At 52.0% G+C, this 24,181-nt stretch overlaps 1 protein-coding gene across 1 annotated transcript in view; it reads right to left on the bottom strand.

Annotated features, from left to right (window-relative positions):
• LOC121858383 overlaps positions 1-22,333 on the bottom strand; it is a gene marked incomplete at its 5' end in the record, with an annotated part of 53,601 nt that extends 31,268 nt beyond the window's left edge. Inside the window, 3 exons of the mRNA XM_042354826.1 lie at positions 16,013-16,130; positions 21,724-21,755; positions 22,310-22,333. Of these exons, the coding sequence (XP_042210760.1) occupies positions 16,013-16,130; positions 21,724-21,755; positions 22,310-22,333 (174 nt within the window). The remainder of the gene's footprint in view (positions 1-16,012; positions 16,131-21,723; positions 21,756-22,309) is intronic.
• Between the last annotated feature and the right edge of the window lie 1,848 nt (positions 22,334-24,181).

The following is a 24,181-nucleotide window of genomic DNA, read 5'->3' as shown; positions in this document are numbered from 1 at the left end:
AGACACTCCTTCCCTCTACAACAAGACACTCCTTCCTTCTACCACTTAAGACACTCCTTCCCCTCTACAACAAGACACTCCTCCTCTACCTTAAGACTCTTCCCCTCTTCAACTAGACACTCCTTCCTCTACAACTTAAGACACTCCTTCCCTCTACCATAAGACACTCCTTCCCTCCCTCAGAACCTCCTTCCTCTACAACTTAGACACCTTCCCTCTACAACTTAAGCCTTCCCTCTACAACAAACACTCCTTCCCTCTACAACTTAGACACTCCTTCCCTCTACACCTTAAGACTCCTTTCCTCTACAACAGACCCTTCTTCCCTCTTGCTCCCATTCCTTCCCTCTACAACTTAAGACACTCCTTCCCTCTACAACAGCCTCCTTCCCCTCTACAACCGGCCTCCTTCCTCTCTACCATAAGACACTCCTTCCCTACACCTCAAGACACACCTTCCCCTCTGCCATAAGACACACCTCTCCTTTCTACAACTTAAGACACTCCTTCCCTCACCACTTGACCTCCTTCCCCTCTACAACTTAAGACTCCTTCCCCTCTACAACTTAGACCTCCTTCCCCTCTACACTTAAGACACTCCTTCCCTCTACTTAGACAATCATTCCCCTCCCTACCCAAGGACACTCCTTCCCCTCTACATTAAGACACTCCTTCCTCTACAACAAAACCTCCTTCCCTCTAAAATTAAGACACACTTCTCCTTCCCTCTACCGCAAGAACTCCTTCTCTACCATAAGACACTCCTTCCTCTACAACTTATGCCTCCTTCCCCTCTACCACTTAAGACACTCCTTCCCTCTCTTGAACACTCCTTCCCTCTACCTTCAAGACACCTTCCCCTCTACAACAGCTCCTTCCCTCTGCAACAAGACACACCTTCCCTCTCTACTTAAGACACTCCTTCCTCTCTACTTAGGACTCTTCCCTCTGCTTAGCCTCTACACCTCTTCCAGCATTTCCTTCCCTCTACAACTTAGCCTCCTTCCCTCTACAACTTAAGACACACCTTCCCTCTACAACTTAAGACACTCCTTCCCTCTACCATGAACCTCCTTCCCCTCCAAGAACTTGACACTCCTTCCCTCTCCTTGAACTCTCCCTCTACAACAAGACCTCCTTCCCTCTACAACAAGACACTCCTTCCTCTACAACAAGACACTCCTTCCTCTACAACTAAGACCTCCTCCCCTCTACTTGAGCTTCTCCTTCTACAACTTAAACACTCCATTCCCTCTTCAACTTAAAACACACCTTCCCCTCTTCAACTTAAAACACACCTTCCCCTCTACTACTTAAGACACTCCTTCCCTCTACAACTTAGGACACTCCTTCCCTCTACCACTTAAGACATACCTTCCCTCTACCACTTAAGACACTCCTTTCCCTCTACCACTTAAGACACACCTTCCCTTCACCACTTAAGACACTTCTTTCCCTTACTATTAAAAGTTCTCTCCCCACCATTAAGATTCTTGGACCTCCTTACAATTGAGAGATCCTTCATTTCCCATCATCTCCCTCTATCCCTTCCTCACTCCCTCCCTCTCTCTTTCCCTCCCTGTCTCCCGATCTCACCCCCCACCCCTCTTCTCTGCCTCTTACTCTAAGTTCTTAATTAATGTAAGTTTTACCTCCTTTTCATAGCTTTAATAGCAGGCTGCTGGACGGGATTAATCGATGAAGTTGACGCTCCCCATTCAAAATACCGCTATTAAGGGTTTCCCATATTTATGAGACACTTCCTAGGCCTAGACCAATTATTGCCACCACCAACCGCCTAGCCCTGCCCCGTCCCGCCCCGCCCCGCCTCGCCTCGCCTCGTCCCCGCCCCTGCACCACAGTAGACGGCACCACTCTTGTTTTACTGATACATTGGTTGATTTTCATAATGTGACCAGGTTCGATGGACAGATCAAGTTACTATCCATTTGAATAAGTATTCATAAACGACACACTTGAGACCAAGACTGGGCTGAATATACGTACATGCACGAGTGTTGGGTAGTGGTGGTGGTCGTGTGCAGATGGTAGTGGAGGTGGTGGGCCGACGGTGGTGGTCGTGTGCATGTACAGTATACATGTATAACTATACACTAAATATATTAAATTAGTTAACAGAATTATATTTGAAATACTCTGTAACATTGAATGCCATAATATCCTGACCACTGGGGACTGTTATACTCGCACGCGCCCCTGGTTACCTCTACTCTGTAATCCTTTTTAGGCTACCACTCACAAGATGAATATTGGGGGCTGTAAGTGGTAAGAAAAAAAAAAATAATAATCTGCACACGACTATAATCAGCTGCCCAAGGGAGGAAGAGGACCCCTGTACCACAAACATCATCTTCAGACCGCCAGCTCTCAACACCAGATAACTAAACATAACCTGAGATGATAAAACCCTGCCCGTGATCCGTTGCCATGGCAAGATAAACAAATAGCTCCTAATGCTGTTCTTGTACACTGATGTAGTCACTGCTGGACTTTATTACCATGGCAACACTTAGTCAGTTTTAACGTAACTTGCAGTTGCGGGCAGGGTAATAACACCAACGAATGTATAATAATAATAATAATAATAATAATAATAATAATAACAATAATAATAATAATAATAATAATAATAATAATAATAATAATAATAATAACAATAATAATAATAATAATAATAATAATAATAATAATAATAATAATGATACAGTAACAAAAACAGCAACAGCAGCAACAGTAGCACCAGTATCAGTAACAGCAGCAACATCAGTAACAGCAGCAACAATAAGAGCAAGAACAGCAATAACAGTAGCACCAGTAACAGCAGGAGCAGTAGTAACAGTAGCATCAGTAACAGTAAAATCAGTAATAGTAGCACCAGTAACAGTAACTGAAGCAACAGTAGTAACAGTAACAGAAACAACAGTAACAGTAGCACCAGTAACATCAGTAACAGTAACAGGAACAGCTGTAACAGTAGCACCAGTAACAGGAACAGCAGTAACAGTAGGAGCGGTAGCAGCAGTAACAGTAGGAGCGGTAGCAACAGCAACAGTAGAACCATTAACAGTAATAGGAATAGCAGTAACAGTAGGAGCGGTAGCAGCAGTAACAGTAGCACCAGTAGGACCAGTAACAGAAACAGCAGTATCAGTAGCACCAGCACCAGCAACAGTAGCAGCAGTAGCAGTAGCAGCAGTAACAGTAATATGAACAGCAGTAACAGTAGGAGCGGTAGCCGCAGTTACAGTAACAGCAGGAACAGCAGTAATAGTAGAACCAGTAACAGTAGCACCAGTAACAGCAGTAACAGTAGGAGCGGTAGCAGCAGTAACAGTAGCACCAGTAGGACCAGTAACAGAAACAGCAGTATCAGTAGCACCAGCAACAGTAGCAGCAGTAGCAGTAGCAGCAGTAACAGTAATATGAACAGCAGTAACAGTAGGAGCGGTAGCCGCAGTTACAGTAACAGCAGGAACAGCAGTAATAGTAGAACCAGTAACAGTAGCACCAGTAACAGCAGTAACAGTAGGAGCGGTAGCAGCAGTAACAGTAGCACCAGTAGCAATAACAGTAACAGCAGTAACAGTAGCACCAGTAAAAGCAGTTACAACAGTAACAGTAGGAGTGATAGCAGCAGTAATAGTAGCAACAGTAACAGTAGTAATAGTAGCAGTCGTAGCCGTAGCACTAGTAAAAACAGTAACAGCAGCAACAGCAGTAGCAGCAGTAACCGTATAGTATGCACCAGTACGGGAGAAAACATTACAGAACCTGGAGAGTGACGATAACCACAGTAACACTGCAACAATAACAACAATGGTTTGAAAAGTTTAGTCAACAGAATCATTACAAGAGCAGTAGCAACAACACGAGGCATAAATATTGAAAACAAGCAAAACAGTGGTAGAGAATCCTGAATATACCGGCAATATGCTTGAAAGGGCCCACCTGTCCCTCTGTGTGGAGACCCCTGCTTGAGTCATAGCCTGATGCAACACGCAATCCCAGGCATACAATGCTCTCCTCCTTGGTGCAGGCTGTTGTCAGTATCATGGGTAGTGTGATACATCGAGATCTATTCTCGGTCTGTGATGAAGATCACACCTTTGCTCTTCGTTTTCAATATACTCAATGTCCAGTGGCTCCCGAGACTCAGTGGAGAGTGAATGGTAGTGTTATAAAAGTATTGAAGACGATATCAAATGTACAGTCGGTCACAGGAATAAGTATACACACTGTAGCTGTAAGGTCCGAAAATGGTCTGAGCATCCAGACGCATAATGAAACTCAGCTCCCCCACCTGTTATCTCTAACTATTTTCCGTTTCCCTTTCTTTATTCTTTTACTTACTCCTCTTCCTTCCTTTACTAATCCATACATCAGTAAAAAAAACATAGGATAAGAGAAAAAGTGGGGGGGTGGGGAAGCTGTACAATAACTACAATCCCATTCGGCAACAAGTTTACTACCATTGGATACAATATATTACTTGTAATATAAACACAACACACTAGTAAAGCATTCACAACAAAGTATTTATAACATTGATCTAGGAATAAAAGATAAATTACAGGTCTTTTGTAATTTTGTCTGTTCTGTTCAGGACAGTGTTACCAGATATTTTGTCTCAAACACGAACAGTAGGTGTATACTTATTCTTGTGGCCGACTGTACATGGGTCAGCTCGTCAGATTATTTTTGTCAACAAATACGTCCAGAACCTCCTTTTTTTTAGTTCTCTTTCGCTGTTGCAGTTCTGACTGTTTTGGGATTTGTTCTTTAACTCCTGGCGAAAACGTTGAAGCAGACTAAAGGGTAAAAAGCCTGGCTCTTCATGCATCAGTGGGCAGTCTTTCACTGCTGAGTTTCTGGAAGGCATCACAATAATGGTCCTCGTCTGAAATTTTTTTCGTCTTATCCACGATGAGTGGGTTTTGCAGGCGAAGTTTTTGGGCACAGTTTATGGTATTTTGTCTTAGTGATGAGTGAGGGGTAACTAAGCCAACTAAACGTGAAATAATTCCTATCTTGTATTGTTACTCCTGGGATACTCTGTCATATTTTGAGTGTGTTGTCTTTGTTGACGAAATAGAAATCCTCCCCTAAATCTACAGCAGTTTCTTCACAGGTAACTCATCAACGATATCTTAGTCAGTGTGGCAGTTTGTCCCGTATTGACAGTTGATGTTCCTCCTTGTTACAGCTGTTTTTCAGTTTCTAAAGTCTTGTCACTTCAGGGAACTTTTAACATTAACCGCGCTCTTTAAGAACTTATTTCTAACCCTTACAATTATACCTCTGCACGTTGTCTTACTGATCGGAAGTCCTCGTCGCTGTGTCCACAAGTTTTACAAGTGAATATATGGCAGGATTCTGACACCAATGTCAGCACCTCTCACCCAAAACATCATGGGTAAAAACTTGGACTATTTTCTACTTTGTATAATATAGTTTTTCCGTTTTTTTTTTTGGTCTGGTATGGACAATTTAATTTTCATTGTTATTTATTTTTTCTGTTATATACGGTATACAATTTTTTCCTAGCGTCCATATCCAAATTTTACGCACAAAAAAATTCACATTTACACAATTCAAAACACCAAGTTTAACCTTCCTTTATTTCCTCTCTTTCTTCTTTTCTTTTAAATGTTTTATAAAAGCGTTACTACAAACAACACAATTTTTACTAACGAGTGTGTGTACAAATTGGCAGGTAGGATTATGGGGGTCGTATACATGTGACTGTAATATAATGTTCAATTCTTTTCCCAGCGAATAATTAATAACAACACAACTCTAACCCTTCCATCAGCAGTCTAGTCGTTAAAGAGGTGATTAGAGCCATAACGTTAAACACCGGGTCGTTAATTATTGGGTCGTTGATAACCAGGTGGTTCGTTACCGCAAGCAGCCTCTGGTCGATAAACACCAGCTAGTTAACCCTGGGGCCGTGTTCAACAAGTCGGTCTAACTATCGGTTGTTAACCACCGGGTTCTGAATCATTAGGTCGTTAATTACCTGCCGTTAATCATCAGGTAGTGACGGCTTAACAGTCTTAACAGTCATCAAGTACTTACATTAAGAATCAAGACGCAGTTAATCACTAGGTCATTTAACCGCTGATCACCAGGGTGGTACAGTACGACACACACCAGGTAGTTACAGTAACCGAGTGGCTACAATTTCCGGATATGTTCACCCGATCCTACATGTGGCCAGAGGGGTGTGAGGGGCTCCTGTGAGAGAAGGTAAGGGGCTGGTGTGAGATAAGTGCGGTGAGGGGCTCCTGTGAGAGAAGCGCAGGGAGAGTTTCCAGTGAGAGAAGCGTGGTGAGAGTCTCCTGTGAGAGAAGCGCAGGGAGAGTTTCCAGTGAGAGAAGCGTGGTGAGAGTCTCCTGTGAGAGAAGCGCAGGGAGAGTTTCCAGTGAGAGAAGCGTGGTGAGAGTCTCCCGTGAGAGAAGCGCAGGGAGAGTTTCCAGTGAGAGAAGAGTGGTGAGAGTCTCCTGTGAGAGAAGCGCATGGAGAGTTTCCAGTGAGAGAAGCGTGGTGAGAGTCTCCTGTGAGAGAAGCGCAGGGAGAGTTTCCAGTGAGAGAAGCATGGTGAGATTCTCCTGTGAAAGAAGCGTGGGGAGTCTCTTGTGAGAGAAGGTGAGGGTTTCCTCTGAGAGAAAGTGAGGGGCTCCTGTGAGAGAAGCGCGGTGAGGGACTACTGTGAGAGAAGGTGAGGGGCTCCTGTGAGAGAAGAGCGGTGAGTCTCTCCTGTCGTCGTGAGTCAACGTTGAGGCAATTTGTGATATACTCTTGATGTCGACCAGTGGAGCGGCAGCCATCGATCATCAGGGGGGGCTTGCTTTTGAGGCCTTCTGAGAGCTGGCCCTGAGACCTTAGTATAGACTTAGAGAGAGAGAGGAATATTCACATTTACAGAGCCTTCAAAGAGAGTTGCAAGACTTCCTAAGGAGTTCAGACTCCGTCAGAGTTGAAAGATTTCCATAGATAGTTTCAGGATCTTTACAAAGTTCTTAAAATCTTTACCAAGACTTTTACAGCTGATTCTAACACTTCGCAAGACAACAGGTAATTCTAAGACTCCCAAGACAACAAGTGATTCTAAGACCTCCCATGACAACAGATGATTCTAAGACTTAAGACAGCAGGAAATTCTAAGACTCCCAAGACAACAAGTGATTCTAGTCCTCGCAAGACAGAAGGTGATTCTGAGATTTCCCAAGACAACGAATGATTCTAAGACCTTCCAAGAAAACAGGTGATTCTAAGATTTCCCAAGACAACAGGTGATTCTTAGACCTTGCAACACAACAGGTGATTCTAAGGCCTTCCCAAGACAACGGGTGATTCTAAGACCTCCCAGTCCAACAGATGATTCTAAAACCTCCCAAGACAACAGGTGATTCTGAGATTTCCGAAGACAACAGGTGATTCTAAGATTTCCCAAGACAACAGGTGATTCTTAGACCTCGCAAGACAACGGGTGATTCTTAGACCTCCCAAGACAACAGGTGATTCTAAGACCTCCCAAGACAATAGGTGATTCTGAGATTTCCCAAGACAACGGGTAATTCTAAGACCTTCCAAGACAACAGGTGATTCTAAGACCTCGGAAGGCAATAGGTAATTCTAAGATTTCCCAAGACAACAGGTGATTCTGAAGCCTTCCCAAGACAGCGGGTGATTCTAAGACCTCCTAGTTCAACAGGTGATACTAAGACCTCGCAAGGCAACAGGTGATTCGAAGATCTAAAAGATGATTGTAAAACTTGTATGGATAGTTTCACTGCCCCCTTTTTAACGCGTCTGGGGCAAATGGATCTTCGCTCTAACATCAGGAAATCATAGGTGTTTCCAATCTTTTCAGTATTGCAATAGTTTCTTCCTCTCCACGAACGGCTGCGAGACACTCATGGTCAACTCCATGTTTACAAGACAGATGGTAATCACGCCACGAATATAACGAGAGACGTACAATATTTATTAATTTCTTTTGGTTGTAAGAATTCACCAGGTAAATTTTAAAGATTCTCAAGGCTGTTCCATGATGCTGATGGTATATTCTGTGAAGTGATAAATTGCTATGAGACAATCGGTTGACTCAAAAATCACCTAATGTTTGACGGAAAGTTTTCACATAAGTATTCAAAAAAGGTTTCGGTGTATTTTAGCAGAATTGTAACAATTATTGCTTCAGTTTTTTGTTGGACATATCCGAACCTATGAAAACGTCTCAAGGATAGCAGGTATCTCTCCTCTTTTGTCAGTGCCTTTCAACATCTTCATGATCAAATTTCCGTCAATGGCTCAGAGCGCCACCGAGCCCATCCTCGTCCTCATCTTGAAAATACCCCTTAGTATCATGAAGAACTAATTACCATCAGCATACTTGTTAAATCAATATCAGGTGACTTCAAGTGCGCAAAACACACAACGGTGAAGTTTTATCTCCTTAGTAATAATGATGGATGTACAATACCCTCGGATGTAGACCTTCAAAGCGCTCCTTAGGAAACTGGCAACTTTCTCTGGGGTTTATCGTGTTAAGGGGAGAGGATCATTACTGTTCAAAATACTACCAAAACACACGTGAGTCTCGTCGTTATGGAGGTCGAAGGTATGGAGCTGTTTTGCCTCGACCAACTCCATGTACGTCTAATTCTAGCCTATTACGGTGTCAATAGTCCCTCATCACAGCGGCGGGGAGGGGGGATGGGTGAGGGGTGAGTCCTGGGTAGTGAGCTGCAGGGGGGACGGGTGGGGACTGCTGCTAAAACTGTTGTCAAGGTCAAATAGGGACTTTTACAGGTGACTGGTGGGTGGCTATGAGGTGACTGGTGGGTGACTGAAGAAGGACTGACTGATGACTGGTGTATGACTATTAAGGATTGATGTAGTGATTGACGGGTGACTGAAGGATGACTGATTAACTTTTTCTGGAATACTGGTGATTAGTGGATGATTGTTGGATGATCAGTGGGTGACTGACGAGTGACATGGGGGACTCTGATGGGTGACGGGTGAGGGTGAGGAGGAAGGACGTGCCATCTCACCCAACTGGTGGATCAGCAGGTGGCTGGGTCCCACTAAGCCCCCACTAGCTGTCAGGTAAATATTGACAGTAATCTCACACCGGAGGCCTATCAATTCTACCTGGGCTACGGAGACACCTTTACGAGGACAGGTGAGACGTGTCGCACCTGAGGGGGGGTAGCGGGAGGTAATTAAGCGGTGTAGTTGTAGTAGTAGTAGTAGTGTGAGTGTCCTTGCTCTGACCGGAACCAGAAATGCACACCCTGTATTTGTGTGAGAAATAACATAGGATGTGTGGGTTGTAGGAAAGAGACCAGCTGTCAGAATCCCCTGGGCAGGGATCCGTCACATGAGGACGACATCCCGGACGATAGCAGTGAACCCACTTAGTCGGAAAATACTGTACATGAGGTGTATGACACCGAGTCAATACATTGGAAAGGCTTGTCGGGGAGAGATGACGAGAAGTGGGTCAAAGAAGCCTATTCAGATGTTGTCAGGTGGTCCCCAACTAACCTCTTCGAACCACCTAAGTGTGGGGCCACCAAAGAAATGATCAGGGAGATGACTCGCCTCATATACAATTACACTCGGGACAGCTCTTTGGCCCCATTAGCTCTTCAATACTGGCAATATTACCCCATCTATTCAGCCAGAAAACACACGCAAGGAGAAAGTGCAAGGAAAATGTGGCAGCAATGAAGAGAAGACTGACAATGTGGCAGGACGAGGCTCTTCATGATCTCCTACGCGAAGCAAGAACACTGCAGGGGAGACTAAAATTCACAGAAGATGGAAAGCAAGTCAATGAGTATGTTGCCAGAAAATTTGGTAATAAGATGCGAGTGAGAAAAGACAGTGTCCTCGGTGGTAAGATCTCTCACAGAGAAATCTTCTGGTGGTGTGTTGCCAATAGAACTTACAGTAACTGAAGGAAAAACATCCCCCTGCAAATGCAGAGGAAGACATCAGGTTCCAGGGTGATTATATCTCTCCAAAGGCTGTCATGTTCGAGAAAATAACACAGAGAGAGGCAGGCCCTTCAGGCCTGGATGAAGACGGGTGGAGAGTCATCCTCAGCACTAATATGCTGGCGACGCAGCAAAGGATCTGTGCAATGCCACCGCCGCCCTTGCAAGAAAGCTAACAACCTCTTGATGCTGTCACCTACAAGCTCTGACGGCCTGGATAAAAATCCAGGATGTGGGCCTATAGGGGTGGGAGAAGTGCTGAGACGGATCATTGGAAGATGCGTAATGGAGGTCGTTAATGTTGATGTAAGGGCAGCTGCAGGGAACCTGCAAGTATGTGCTGGCCACCAAGCTGGGGGTGAAGCTGTCATTCACGCCATGAGAAAGATATTTGAGCAGCATGATTGTTGACGCTTCCAATACATTCAACATAATCAACCGCAAGGCTACACTGCACAACACCAAGTTCAAGTGTCCAAGCTTTGCAAAGTATGTTGAAAACACCTACAGGAATCCGATAGACCTCTATATAACAAGCTAAATAGGTTCTAAAAGGAGATACCACCATACAGTCAACTGCGGGGACAACGCAGGGTGACCCCGTTGCCATGGCAATATATGCACTCGGCCTATCCGTGTTCCAACACACAATAAACTATGAAACAACCAAGGTTAAGGAAGTGGCATATGCTGATGACCTAACAGGAGCAGGAAAAGTTGAGGATATCAAAAAGTGGTGGGACCTGGTAACATCACGTGGTCCACAAACAGGGTACCACCCAAATGCCAGCAAGTCCTTCATCATTGTGAAACCAGAACACCACTATAGAGGTGTTCAACGGAAGTGAGATCAAAATAACAAAGGAGGACCAAAGACACCTAGGTACGGTAATCGGGACGAATGATTTCAAAACCGAGTACGTAACGGGAAAGGTAAATGAATAGATGAAGGAAATTCAAGCTCTGTCTGATATTCTTAAAACAGAGCCACATCCGGCATTTGCGGCATTCACACATGGAGTCAAACATCGCTGGAATTACCTGATGCGCACTATCCTCGATATCGGACCCTCTTCCACCCTCTGGAATAAGCCACCAGGGTCGCTTTTATCCCAACACTAGGGAAACGTCTTCTCTTAACCCCAGCAGAAGAGTCACTCTTTGCACTACCACTGAACACATAGTAGCTCAGAATGCACCAAGCGAGGTGGATACCAACGAATCAAACAAGATTCGACATCCCATTATTACAGAACGGCAGCACACCCACAGTGATAAACTTCAACAACTGATGCAGCACTTGCCAGGCGCAGGAGGTGGGGCGCCTCGAACTGGCGAACATCGTTACCGATAGGGGCAAAATGCTTCAGCCTTAAAAAACAAGAATTTACAAATGCCCATCCAATGCGTGTGTGGCTCATCCTACGACATCGACCACGCCATGGTGTGCAAGAAAGGGGGCTTCGTATGTATGAGGCATGACGAAGTAAGGGATCTCACAGCAAATGTGTTGAAGGAAATCTGCCACGATGTCACGGTGGAACCGACCATCCTTTCATTGGACGGTGAAAATCTCCATCACAGGACTTCCAACACATCCAACGAAGCCCGTGAGGACGTCAGGGCCCGATGGTTCTGGACGCGGGGACAGTGAGCCTTCGTTGACATCAGGATTTTCGATCCAATGGCCGCATGTCACCGTAACCTATCTCTCGAGGCTGCACACAAGAGAAACGGAGAGAATTCAAAATGTGGATCAAGGCAACTTCATTCCTCTGGTGTTCACAGCCTCTGGCGGTATGAGACAAAGTGCAAAATGCTTCTACGCAATACTGACCGAGTGTTATCTGAACAGAAGCAACAGCCCAGAAGCTACGTTGCTTAGGTCGGCATTACTTTGCCTCAGGGAACGAGATCTTCGGCCCCAAAGCCAACAACAGTCGCAGATATTGACTATGAGGCAATAGTCACTGAATGCCGCATAGAGGAGCAGCAGCAGCAGCAGCTTCTATATACACGGCAATAATAGAAGTGACAGCAAAAATAACAGAGGAGATACCAGCGACAGTACCGTTGACAACAGCAAGAGGAGTAACGGCAAAAAAAGTTTACAGGCAACGGTAGTCAATAAAAGTCACAAAAGAGGGAAAACAGCATACAGCAGCAATAACAGAAGGAGCAACAGCAACAGTAGCAAGTGTAATGAGAAGAGCGAAGTCGACAGTAGTGACAATAGAAGCAACTTAAAAGAAAGGATGGGGAGGGCAAGTAAAATGACAACATTAACAGCAACAACAGCCATAACAGATATACCAGAACAGCATTATCAGTATTAAAGGTAATAGCATTAACAGCTGTATAAACAACAGTAGCTTTATTAATATTAATAAGAGCATTAACGAAAATAACAGCATTAACAGAAGTAAGAGAACAAACAGCCGTATAAGTAATAACAGTAATTATAGCATTAATAACATCACTATCATTAACCATATAAAACTCTGAGGGTTGGCGACCACAATCCTCCACTCTAAACGTTCTCGGGCTGTTTTAACCAATCCTCTAAAATAAGAACATAAGAATGGGGAAAACTGCAGCGGGTCTATTGGCCCTTACTGGGCACTCCCGTTTACACCCAACCCCTATTGCTCATAATCCATCCAACCTATGTTTGAAGCTATCCAGCGTATACGAGTTAATGATGATGTTTGGTAACTTGTTCCACTCTTCCACTACTCTATTTCCAAACCAGTGTTATCTATCTGGCGCCTAAATCTAAATTTGGCTAATTTAAAATAATTGCTACGAGTTCGCTCCTTTGGATACTTTTAGTACCTCTGGGGACCCAGTTTTTAATTTCATTCATCTATCCCAGTCTCTGGCCCTCCTACCCTCAACTTTGCCCATTAATAGTTCTGTTATTATCTCCTCATCCCTAATTATATGACTAAAGTATCTAATTTTTCTTTTCCTGTACATTTCAAGTATTTCTCTTGGAGTAGTATAAACAAAAGTAAACATAATTAACCAAATTAATATATACATTACGCTTCTATTTTGTTATTCACACTCATACAATACTCGCTACGGTCATATAGCAGGTTCTATATGTTACATCCATATTTTATGTTATATGCTTTAAACCCATATAATAGGTTACGTGTTACTTTTTATATTATATTTTATGCATTAGAGATATACTGTATATTACGTTATGTGCGTCCATCATGTAATTTACACATGTATATTATGTTATAGGTGCTGTGACTACATATTACATTATATAAAGAACGTTATGCAGATTATTTCGTTATTTACGCTAATATAATGCGTCATGTGTTCCGAAGGAAATATCATCATATAAACCCACATATTGCGTTAAATTTGTTACGGCCATATGTTACGTTATATGCGTTATGGCCCATATATTACGTTATTTGCGTTAGACCAGTATACTATATTTATGTGTTACCTCTGTGCACTACTGGTATGTTATATGGAATACGTCCGGTTTATGAGTACTATAATATGTTTTATTAGCAACAAGCTGTGGTTCTCAGGCCGGGCTTGTAGTTCAACTCTATCTTCAAAAGTATCGCCGTGCATAGAACATTAACAACAATAACAAAATTAACAGCTTTAATGACAAAACTCACTTTAACAGCATTAACAGTAATAACAACATCACTAGTATTAACAGCATTAATAGCAGTAGCATTAAAGTTATTACATCATTAATATCAATAACTACATTAGCAGCATTAACAGACCCAAGAGCAGTGGTAGAAGTAACAACAATAAAAACAGCAATAGCAACTTAGCAAAAGTAGTAACCAGAACAGCACAAACATCAACGGAACAGAAGGAACATCTATAAGTAACAGCAGTAAGAGTTGCAATTGCAATATAAGGGGGTGACGCCAGGTAGTCATTACTGTAACTCTGAGGAGGAGAAGGAGGAAGATGGTAATGAAAATGATGATGAAAAGGGGGGGAGGAGGAGGAGGAGGAGGAGGAGGAGGAGGAGGAGGAGGAGGCCCACACTGACAAAGACCAGAGGTAAGTGCCTGGGAGGTTGTGGGTGTCAGTGTCGGGGACGAGGTGATAAAGGTGCGGTGTTGGGCTCGACCACCACCTGCCTGCCTACCTACCTGAGGGCACCTGCCGGCTCCGCACGCACTCATGCACACGCACCTTGGCTGTTGGTAATCAATGAAAGCTGGTAACGGAGCCAGGTGAGAGTATTTTGGTAATCACGATCTCTTACGTGCAATATCCTGTGCGTGATGCTGGCTGGGAATTTTATACCTGTGGGAGATAATGAGGGAAAACACCTTCCTATCGACCCCCCGGGAGATGTCGGCCACAGCATCCACACACAGCCCTCGGGAGATATGTCACTGGGGGGCACTGTAAATTGCTTCAAGTTACTTATACATCACGTTCAGTGTTGTGAGTCAAACACGTGGAAGTCATTTAAGTCCTGGTTACACTCGGCTTATATAATGCAGTTTCAACTTCCCGCCGCGGTACAATTATGTCTCTGACCTTGAAATTATTCCTTGCAAACATTAAATTTCATCTAGTAAGAGAGAGAGAGAGAGAGAGAGAGAGAGAGGCTTCAAAAATAGACAAAACATCATACCATTCCTTGCCATTCGTGGGTCGTGGATGTTTGAGTAATGACAGGGTTTGGGGAAACCAAGTTTAGGTTTATACATATACTCGAGTCAATGAGTATACACAATATGGTTCGCAAGGACTGATACGGTTCTTCATACTTGAGGTGTATCTGGCGTAGACTGAATATCGGTAACTTATACTTAATTAAAAAAAAATAAACAGGAGAAAAATTAAGATAAAAGTCAGACAACTATAAATAATTTATAGTTGAATAATACGTTATCTAAGTAATGATATAAAAAGGAAAAATAATCAATTCTCAGGTACATTAAAAAAGAAATATTTAATTATTTCACCAACGTATATGAGGAACCACTTTGTGTTCAGACCATTTCTATGATCTATCATTTATATAATGACTGAAAATCAATGTTGTCTGTTGTCAAGGGAATATAATTAACAAACATCTAGGTGAAAAATGCAGGAATCTATATAAATTATTTGTAAATATAACTACGAATAACGATTGTACAAAAAGACGTTTGTATTATATAATCTTTGAGCCCCACATTATTTTTATTATTATTAAAACTAAAAATTTTAATGACAGTCCTCCCCCATACCCCGTCCTGCCCAATACCCCATGCTCCCTCATACCTCGACCTCCCCATACCCCATCCTCCCTCATACCCCGTCCTCCCCCATATGACCTCCCATACCCCGTCCTCCCCCATACCCCGTCTCCTGCCCAATACCCATCCTCCCTCATACCTCGACCTCCCCATACCCCATCCTCCCTCCTCGACCTCCCCCCATACCCCGTCCTCCCCATACCCCGTCCTGCCCCTCCCCGTCCTGCCCCATACCCCGTCCTCCCTCATACCTCGGCCTCCCCCCCCGTCCTCCCTCATACCCCGTCCTCCCCATACGTAGTCCTGCCCCATACCCCGTCCTGCCCCATACCCCGTCCTCCCCATACCGTCCTGCCCCATACCCCGTCCTGCCCCATACCGTCCTCCCTCATACCTCGACCTCCCCATACCCCGTCCTCCCTCATACCTCGACCTCCCCCATACCCCATCCTCCCTCATACCTCGACCTCCCCATGCCCCATCCTCCCTCATACCCCGTCCTCCCCCATACCCATCCTCCCTCATCCTCGACCTCCCCATACCCCATCCTCCCTCATATCTCGACCTCCCCATACCCCGTCCTGCCCCATCCCCGTCCTGCCCCATACCCCGTCCTCCCTCATACCTCGACCTCCCCCATACCCCGTCCTCCCTCATACCTCGACCTCCCCATACCCCATCCTCCCTCATACCGTCCTCCCCATACCCCGTCCTGCCCAATACCCGTCCTCCCCTCATACCTCGTTCTCCCCCATACCCCGTCCTCCCCATACCCCGTCCTCCCCATACCCCGTCCTCCTCATACCCGTCCTCCCCCATACCCCTTCCTCCATACCCCGTCCTGCCCAATGCCCCATCCTCCCTCATACATCGACCTCCCTCATACCTCGACCTCCCCCATGCCTCGACCTCCCCCATACCCCCGTCCTCCCCCCTTGCCCGTCCTCCCCATACCCCGTCCTGCCCCATACCCCATCCTCTCTCATGCCTCGACCTCCCTCATACCCATCCTCCCTCATGCCTCGACCTCCCCCATACCCCGTCCTCCCCCATACCCCGTCTGCCCAATACCCCATCCTCCTCATACCTCGACCTCCCCATACCCCGTCCTCCCTCATACCTCGACCTCCCCCATACCCCGTCCTCCCCCCATACCCCGTCCTGCCCAATACCCATCCTCCTCATGCCCTCGACCTCCCCATACCCCGTCCTGCCCCATACCCCGTCCTGCCCCATGCCCGTCCTCCCTCATACCTCGACCTCCCCCATACCCCGTCCTCCCTCATACCCCGTCCTCCCCCCATACCCGTCCTCCCCATGCCCCGTCCTGCCCAATGCCCCATCCTCCCACATCGACCTCCCTCATACCTCGGCCTCCCCCATACCCCGTCCTCCCCCATACCCCGTCCTGCCCCATACCCCATCCTCCCTCATACCTCGACCTCCCTCATGCCCCATCCTCCCTCAGACCTCGGCCTCCCCCCACCCCGTCCTCCCCCATACCCCGTCCTGCCCAATACCCATCCTCCCCTCATACCTCGACCTCCCCATGCCCCGTCCTCCCTCATGCCTCGACCACCCCCATACCCCGTCCTCCCTCACTTTCCCCGTCCTGCCCAATACCCCGTCCTCCCTCATACCTCGTTCTCCCCCACCCCGTCCTCCCCACCCCGTCCTCCCTCATACCTCAGTCTCCCTCCTTACCCCGTCCTCCCTCATGCCCCGTCCTCCCCATACGCCGTCCTCCCTCATGCCTCGATCTCCCCATACCCCGTCCTCCCCATACCCCGTCCTCCCCCATGCCCGTCCTCCCTCATGCCGTCCTCCCCATCATGTCCTCCCCATACCCGTCCTGCCCAATACCCGTCCTCCCTCATACCCCGTCCTCCCCATCATAGGTCCTCCCCATACCCCGTCCTGCCCAATACCCATTCCTCTCCTCTGCCTCGTTCTCCCCATACCCGTCCTCCCCCCATGCCCGTCCTCCCCTCATACCTCGACCTCCCCCATACCCCGTCCTCCCTCATACCCCGTCCTCCCCCATACATAGTCCTCCCCATACCCCGTCCTGCCCAATACCGTCCTCCCTCATACCTCGTTCTCCCCCCATACCCCGTCCTCCCCCATACCCCGTCCTCCCCTCATACCTCGTCCTCCCCCCATACCCCGTCCTCCCCTCATACCCGTCCTCCCCATACGCCGTCCTCCCATGCCGTCCTGCCCAATACCCCGTCCTCCCCTCATACCTCGTTCTCCCCATACCCCGTCCTCCCCCATACCGTCCTCCCTCATACCTCGTCTCCCTCATGCCCCGTCCTCCCTCATACTTCGTCTCCCTCATACCCCGTCCTCCTCATGCCCCGTCCTCCCCCATGCCCGTCCTCCCTCATGCCCGTCCTCCCCATGCCTGAGTCCTCCCCATGCCCCGTCCTGCCCCATGCCCCGTCCTCCCTCATGCATCTCCCCATGCATAGTCCTCCCCCATGCCCGTCCTGCCCAATACCCCGTCCTCCCTCATACCTCGTTCTCCCCCATACCCCGTCCTCCCCCCCCCGTCCTCCCTCATACCTCGACCTCCCCACCCCGTCCTCCCCTCATGCCCGTCCTCCCCCATACCCGTCCTCCCCATCCCGTCCTGCCCAATACCCCGTCCTCCTTCATCCTCGTTCTCCCCATGCCCCGTCCTCCCCATACCCCGTCCCTCCCCATACCCCGTCCTCCCCATACCCGTCCTCCCTCATACCTCCGGTCTCCCCCATCACCCCGTCCTCCCCATGCCCGTCCTCCCCATGCCCCGTCCTCCCTCATACCCCGTCCTCCCCATACCCCGTCCTCCCTCATGCCCCGTCCTCCCTATCCCCGTCCTCCCCCATACCCCGTCCTCCCCATACCCCGTCCTCCCCCATACCCCGTCCTCCCTCATGCCCCGTCCTCCCCCCGTCCTCCTCATGCCCCGTCCTCCCCATACCCCGTCCTCCCCCATACCCCGTCCTCCCTCATCCGTCCTCCCCATACCCCGTCCTCCCCATGCCCCGTCCTCCCCCCATACTGTCCCTCCCCCATGCCCCGTCCTCCCCTCATACCTCGTCTCCCCATGCAGTCCTCCATACCTCGTCCTCCCCCCATACCCCGTCCTCCCCATACCCGTCCTCCCCCCATACCCCGTCCTCCCTCATACCCCGTCCTCCCCCATACCCTCCTCCCTCATACCCCGTCCTCCCTCCTTACCCCGTCCTCCCCCATACCCCGTCCTCCCTCATGCCCCGTCCTCCCCCATGCCCCGTCCTCCCTCATACCTCGTCCTCCCCCCATTGCTGTCCTCCCTCATACCTCGGCCTCCCCATGCCCGTCTCCCCATGCCCCGTCCTCCCCATGCCCCGTCCTCCCTCATACCTCGTCCTCCCCTCATCTGCCATGCCCCATCCTCCCCCATACCCCGTCCTCCCCATGCATCCTCCCCATACCCGTCCTCCCCCATACCCGTCCTCCCTCATACCCCCGTCCTCCCCATACCCGTCCTCCCTCATACCCCGTCCTCCCCCATACCCCGTCCTCCCTCATACCTCGACCTCCCCCATACCCCGTCCTCCCCATACCCCGTCCTCCCTCATACCCCGTCCTCCCCATGCCCCCGTCCTCCCCATACCCCGTCCTCCCCCATGCCCGTCCTCCCTCATACCTCGTCCTCCCTCATACCCGTCCTGCACCCCGTCCTCCCCCATGCGTCCTCCTCATACCGTCCTCTCCCCACCCGTCCTCCCTCATACCTCGACTCCCCCATACCCCGTCCTCCCCATACCCCGTCCTCCCTCATACCCCGTCCTCCCCATACCCCGTCCTGCCCCATACCCCGTCCTCCTCTGCCCTCCCATCCCCGTCCTCCCCATCCCCGTCCTCCTCATACCCCATCCTCCCCATGCCCGTCCTGCCCCCATACCCCGTCCTCCCTCATGCCTCGGCCTCCCCCCATACCCCGTCCTCCCCCTTACCTCGTCCTCCCCCATACCCCGTCCTCCCCCCATGCCCCGTCCTCCCTCATGCCTCGTCCTCCCCATCACCTCGTCCTGCCCCATACCCGTCCTCCCCATACCTGTCCTCCCCCATACCCCCGTCCTCCTGTACCTCGACATCCCCCATACCCCGTCCTCCCCCATGCCCGTCCTCCCTCATGCCCCCGTCCTCCCCCATACCCCGTCCCCCCATACCCCGTCCTCCCTCATGCCTCGACCTCCCCATACCCCGTCCTCCCCCTGCCTCGACCTCCCCCAAACCCCGTCCTACCCCTTGCCCGTCCTCCCTCATTGCCCCGTCCTCCCCCATACTCGTCCTACCCCCTTGCCGTCCTCCCCTTGCCCCGTCCTCCCTCGTCCTGCCCCATGCCCGTCCTCCCTCATGCCTCTGCCTCCCCCATGCCCCCGTCCTCCCCCATACCTCGACCTCCCCAAACCCCGTCCCCCATACCCCGTCCTCCCTCATACTACCGTCCTCCCCATACCTCGTCCTGCCCCCATACCCGTCCTCCCCCCATACCCCGTCCTGCCCCATACCCCGTCCTCCCCCATGCCCCGTCCTCCCTCATTCCCGTCCTCCCCATGCCTCGTCCTCCCCCATACCTCGTCCTCCTCATGCCCCGTCCTCCCCTGCCCCCGTCCTCCCTCATGCCCATCCTCCCCATACCCCGTCCTGCCCCATACCCCGTCCTCCCTCATGCCTCGTCCTCCCCCATGCCCGTCCTCCCTCTGCGTCCTCCCCATACCTCGTCCCTGCCCCATACCCGTCCTCCCTCATGCTCCGTCCTCCCCCATACCCCGTCTTCTTCCCCGTCCTGCCCATACCCCGTCCTCCCCATACCCGTCCTCCTCATACCTCGACCTCCCATACCCCGTCCTCCCCCATGCCCGTCCTGCCCCCACCCTTCCGTCCTCCTCACACTGTCCTCTCATACCCCGTCCTCCCCCATACCCCGTCTCCCCCATACCCCGTCCTCCCCCATGCCCGTCCTTCCCATACCCCGTCCTCCCCATACCCCGTCCTCCCTCGTACCGTCCTCCCATACCCGTCCTCCCCTGCGTCCTCCCTCCTTACCCCGTCCTCCCCCATACCCCGTCCTCCCCACTCAGCCTCCCCCATACCCCGTCCTCCCCCATACCCGTCCTCCCTCATGCCCGTCCTCCCTCATGCCCCGTCCTCCCCCATACCTCCCTCATGCCCCGTCCTCCCCATACCCCGTCCTCCCCATGCCCGTCCTCCCCATACCCGTCCTCCCCTTACCCCGTCCTCCCTCGTACCCCGTCCTCCCCATACCCGTCCTCCCTCATGCCCCGTCCTCCCCATACCCGTCACTCGCTCATGCCTTGCATCCTCCCATCCCCGTCCTCCCTCATGCCCCGTCCTTCCCCATACCCCGTCCTCCCCATGCCCCGTCCTCCCCATGCGTCCTCCCCCATGCCCGTCCTCCCTCATTACCCCGTCCTCCCCATACCCCCGTCCTCCTCATTGCCCCTGTCCTCCCCATGCCCCGTCCTCCTGTACCCCGTCCTCCCCATACCTCGTCCTCCCCATACTCCGTCCTGCCCCATACCCCGTCTCCCTCATACCTCGACCTCCCTCATACCTCACCTCCCCATACCCCGTCCTCCCCCATACCGCGGCCTCCCCATAACCCGTCCTCCCTCATGCCGTCCTGCCCCATGCCCCGTCCTCCCCATGCCCCGTCCTCCCTCCTTACCCCGTCCCCTTACCCCGTCCTCCCCCATGCCCCATCCTCCCCCATAGCCGTCCTCCTCATACCCCGTCCTCCTCATTCCGTCCTCCCCCATACCCCGTCCTCCCTCATTCCCCGTCACTTCCCCGTCCTCCCCATACCCCGTCCCCCATGCCGTCCTCCCTCATACCCCGTCCTCCCCATGCCGTCCTCCCTCATTCCCCGTCCTCCCTCATACCCCGTCCTCCCCCATGCCCGTCTCCCTTTTGGTCCCCCCATGCCCCGTCCTCCCCATACCCCGTCCTCCCCCATGCCGTCCTCCCTCTGCCCCGTCCTCCCCCATACCCCGTCCTGCCCCCACCCGTCCTCCCTCATTGCCCGTCCTCCCCCGCCCCGTCCTCCCTCATGCCCGTCCTCCCTCATACCCCGTCCTCCCCCATGCCTCGCCTCCCCATACCCGTCCTCCCTCATACCCCGTCCTGCCCACACCCGTCCTCCCATACCTCGTCCTCCCCCATACCCCGATCCTGCCCCCTTACCCCGTCCTTCCTCATGCCCCGATCTCCCCATACCCCGTCCTCCCTCATTGCCCCGTCTCCCTCATTCCGTCTCTCCTTGCCCGTCCTCCCTCACCCCGTCCTCCCCCATGCCTCCGTCCTCCCCCCTTACCCGTCCTCCCTCATGCCCGTCCTGCCCCATGCCCGTCCTCCCTCCCCCGTCCTCCCCATACCCGTCCTCCCCTCTTCGTCCTCCCCCATACCCGTCCTCCCTCCTTGCCCGTCCTGCCCCATACCCCGTCCTCCCTCATACCCCGTCCTCCCCATACCTCCTGTCCTCCCCATACCCGTCCTCCTCCCGTCTGCCCCATACCCCGTCCTCCCTCCTTGCCCCGTCCCTCCCCATACCTCGTCCTCCCCTTACCCATCCTCCCTCATACCCCGTCCTCCCCACCGTCCTCCTCCTTACCCCCGTCCTCCCCATGCCTCGTCCTCCCCATACCCCGTCCTCCCTCATCCCCGTCCTCCCCACCCCCGTCCTCCCATCCTCGTCCTCCCCATACCCGTCCTACCCCATACCCCGTCCTCCCCTCATTGCCCCGTCCTCCCCCATACCTCGTCTGCCTCCCCGTCCTCCCTCATACCCGTCCTCTCCCATACCCCGTCCTCCCTCATGCCCCGTCCTGCCCACCCCGTCCTCCCCATACCTCGTCCTCCCCCATGCCTCGGCCTCCCCCCATGCCCGTCCTCCCTCATGCCCGTCCTGCCCCACACCCCGTCCTCCCCATACCTCCTCCTCCCCGCCCCGTCCTCCCTCATACCCCGTCCTCCCCCACCCCGTCCTCCCCTCCTCGTCCTCCCCCATACCTCGTCCTCCCCCTACCCCGTCCTCCCCATACCCCGTCCTCCCCATGCCTCGTCCTCCCCATACCTCGTCTTCCCACATACCACCGTCTTCCCTCATACCCCGTCACCTTTACCCCGTCCTCCCCATACCTCGTCCTCCCCCATGCCCGTCCTCCCCATACCCGTCCTCCCCATGCCTCGTCCTCCCCATACCTCGTCCTCCCCATACCCCGTCCTCCCCATTCCCGTCCTCCCATACCTCGTCCTCCCCCTATGCCTCGACCTCCCTTCCTCCCTATCCCCTCCCATACCCGTTCTCTCCTCTCCTTCATGCCCCGTCCTGCCCCATACCCCGTCCTCCCTCGTACCCCGTCCTCCTCATGCCCCGTCCTCCCCCATACCCGTCCTCCCTCATTGCCCGTTCTCCCCCATGCCCCGTCCTCCCCCATGCCCCGTCCTCCCCCATGCCGTCCTCCTTACCCCGTCCTGCCTCATGTCCGTCCTCCCTCATGCCCCGTCCTCCCCCTTACCCCGTCCTCCTTATTACCCCGTCCTCCCTCATACCCCGTCCTGCCCATACCTCGTCCTCCCTCATACCCCGTCCTCCCTCATACCCCGTCCTGCCCCCTTGCCGTCATCCCCATACTGTCCTCCCTTATGCCTCCCCATACCCATTTCCTCCCTCATGCCCCGTCCTGCCCACATGCCGTCCTCCCTCATACCCCGTCCTCCCCTCATACCCCGTCCTACCCCATACCCCGTCCTCCTTACCCCGTCCTCCCCCATACCCAAGTCCTGCCCCATGCCCGGTCCTCCCTCATGCCCCCGTCCTCCCCCATACCCCCGTCCTGCCCATACCCGTCCTCCCCCTTTCCCGTCCTGCCCCATATCCCGTCCTCCCTCATGCCCCGTCCTCCCCATACTGCCTCCCTCATGCCTCGACATCCCCCCATGCCCCGTCTCCCCATACCCCGTCCTCCCTCATGCCTCTGCATCCCCCATGCCGTCCTCCCCATACCCCGTCCTCCTCATACCTCGTCCTTCCCCATACCCGTCCTCCCCCATGCCCCGTCCTCCCTCATGCCTCGACCTCCCCCATACCCCGTCCTCCCCCATACCCCGTCCTCCCTCATTCCTCGCTCCCCACATCCCGTCCTCCCCATACCGTCCTCCTCATACCTCGACATCCCCTGCCCGTCCTCCCCATGCCCCGTCCTCCCCATGCCCGTCCTCCCCTTACCCGTCCTCCCCATATCCGTCCTCCCTCGTCCCCGTCCTCCCCATACCCCGTCCTCCCTCATGCCTCGTCATCCCCCCATACCCCGTCCTCCCCCATACCCCGTCTCCTCATACCTCGACATCCCCCATTGCCCCGTCCTCCCCATGCCCCGTCCTCCCCTCGTCCTCCCCATGCCCGTCCTTCCCCATATCCGTCCTCCCCATACCCGTCCTGCCCCATACCCCGTCCTCCCCATACCCCGTCCTGCCCCATGCCGTCCTCCCCATACCCCGTCCTGCCCCATACCCCGTCCTCCCCATGCGTCCTCCTCATACCTCGTCATCCCCATACCCCGTCCTGCTCCCCATACCCCGTCCTCCCCATACCTCGTCCTCCCCATACCTCGTCCTCCCCATGCCCCGTCCTCCCCATACCCCGTCCTCCCCATACCTCGTCCTCCCCATACCTCGTCCTCCCCCATACCCCGTCCTCCCTCATGCCGCCTGCCCCATACCCCGTTCTCCCTCATTGCCCCGTCCTCCTCATGCCCCGTCCTCTTACCCGTCCTCCCTCATCCCCCGTCCTCCCTCATACCGTCCTTCCCCATCGTCTCCCTCATACCCGTC

Source organism: Homarus americanus, unplaced genomic scaffold (genome assembly GCF_018991925.1).
Source record: "Homarus americanus isolate GMGI-L3 unplaced genomic scaffold, GMGI_Hamer_2.0 scaffold57980, whole genome shotgun sequence".
In the NCBI taxonomy this organism is placed as follows: domain Eukaryota; kingdom Metazoa; phylum Arthropoda; class Malacostraca; order Decapoda; family Nephropidae; genus Homarus; species Homarus americanus.
The sequence above is the reverse complement of the archived record's forward strand: the minus strand, read 5'-3'. Positions and strand labels throughout refer to the sequence as shown.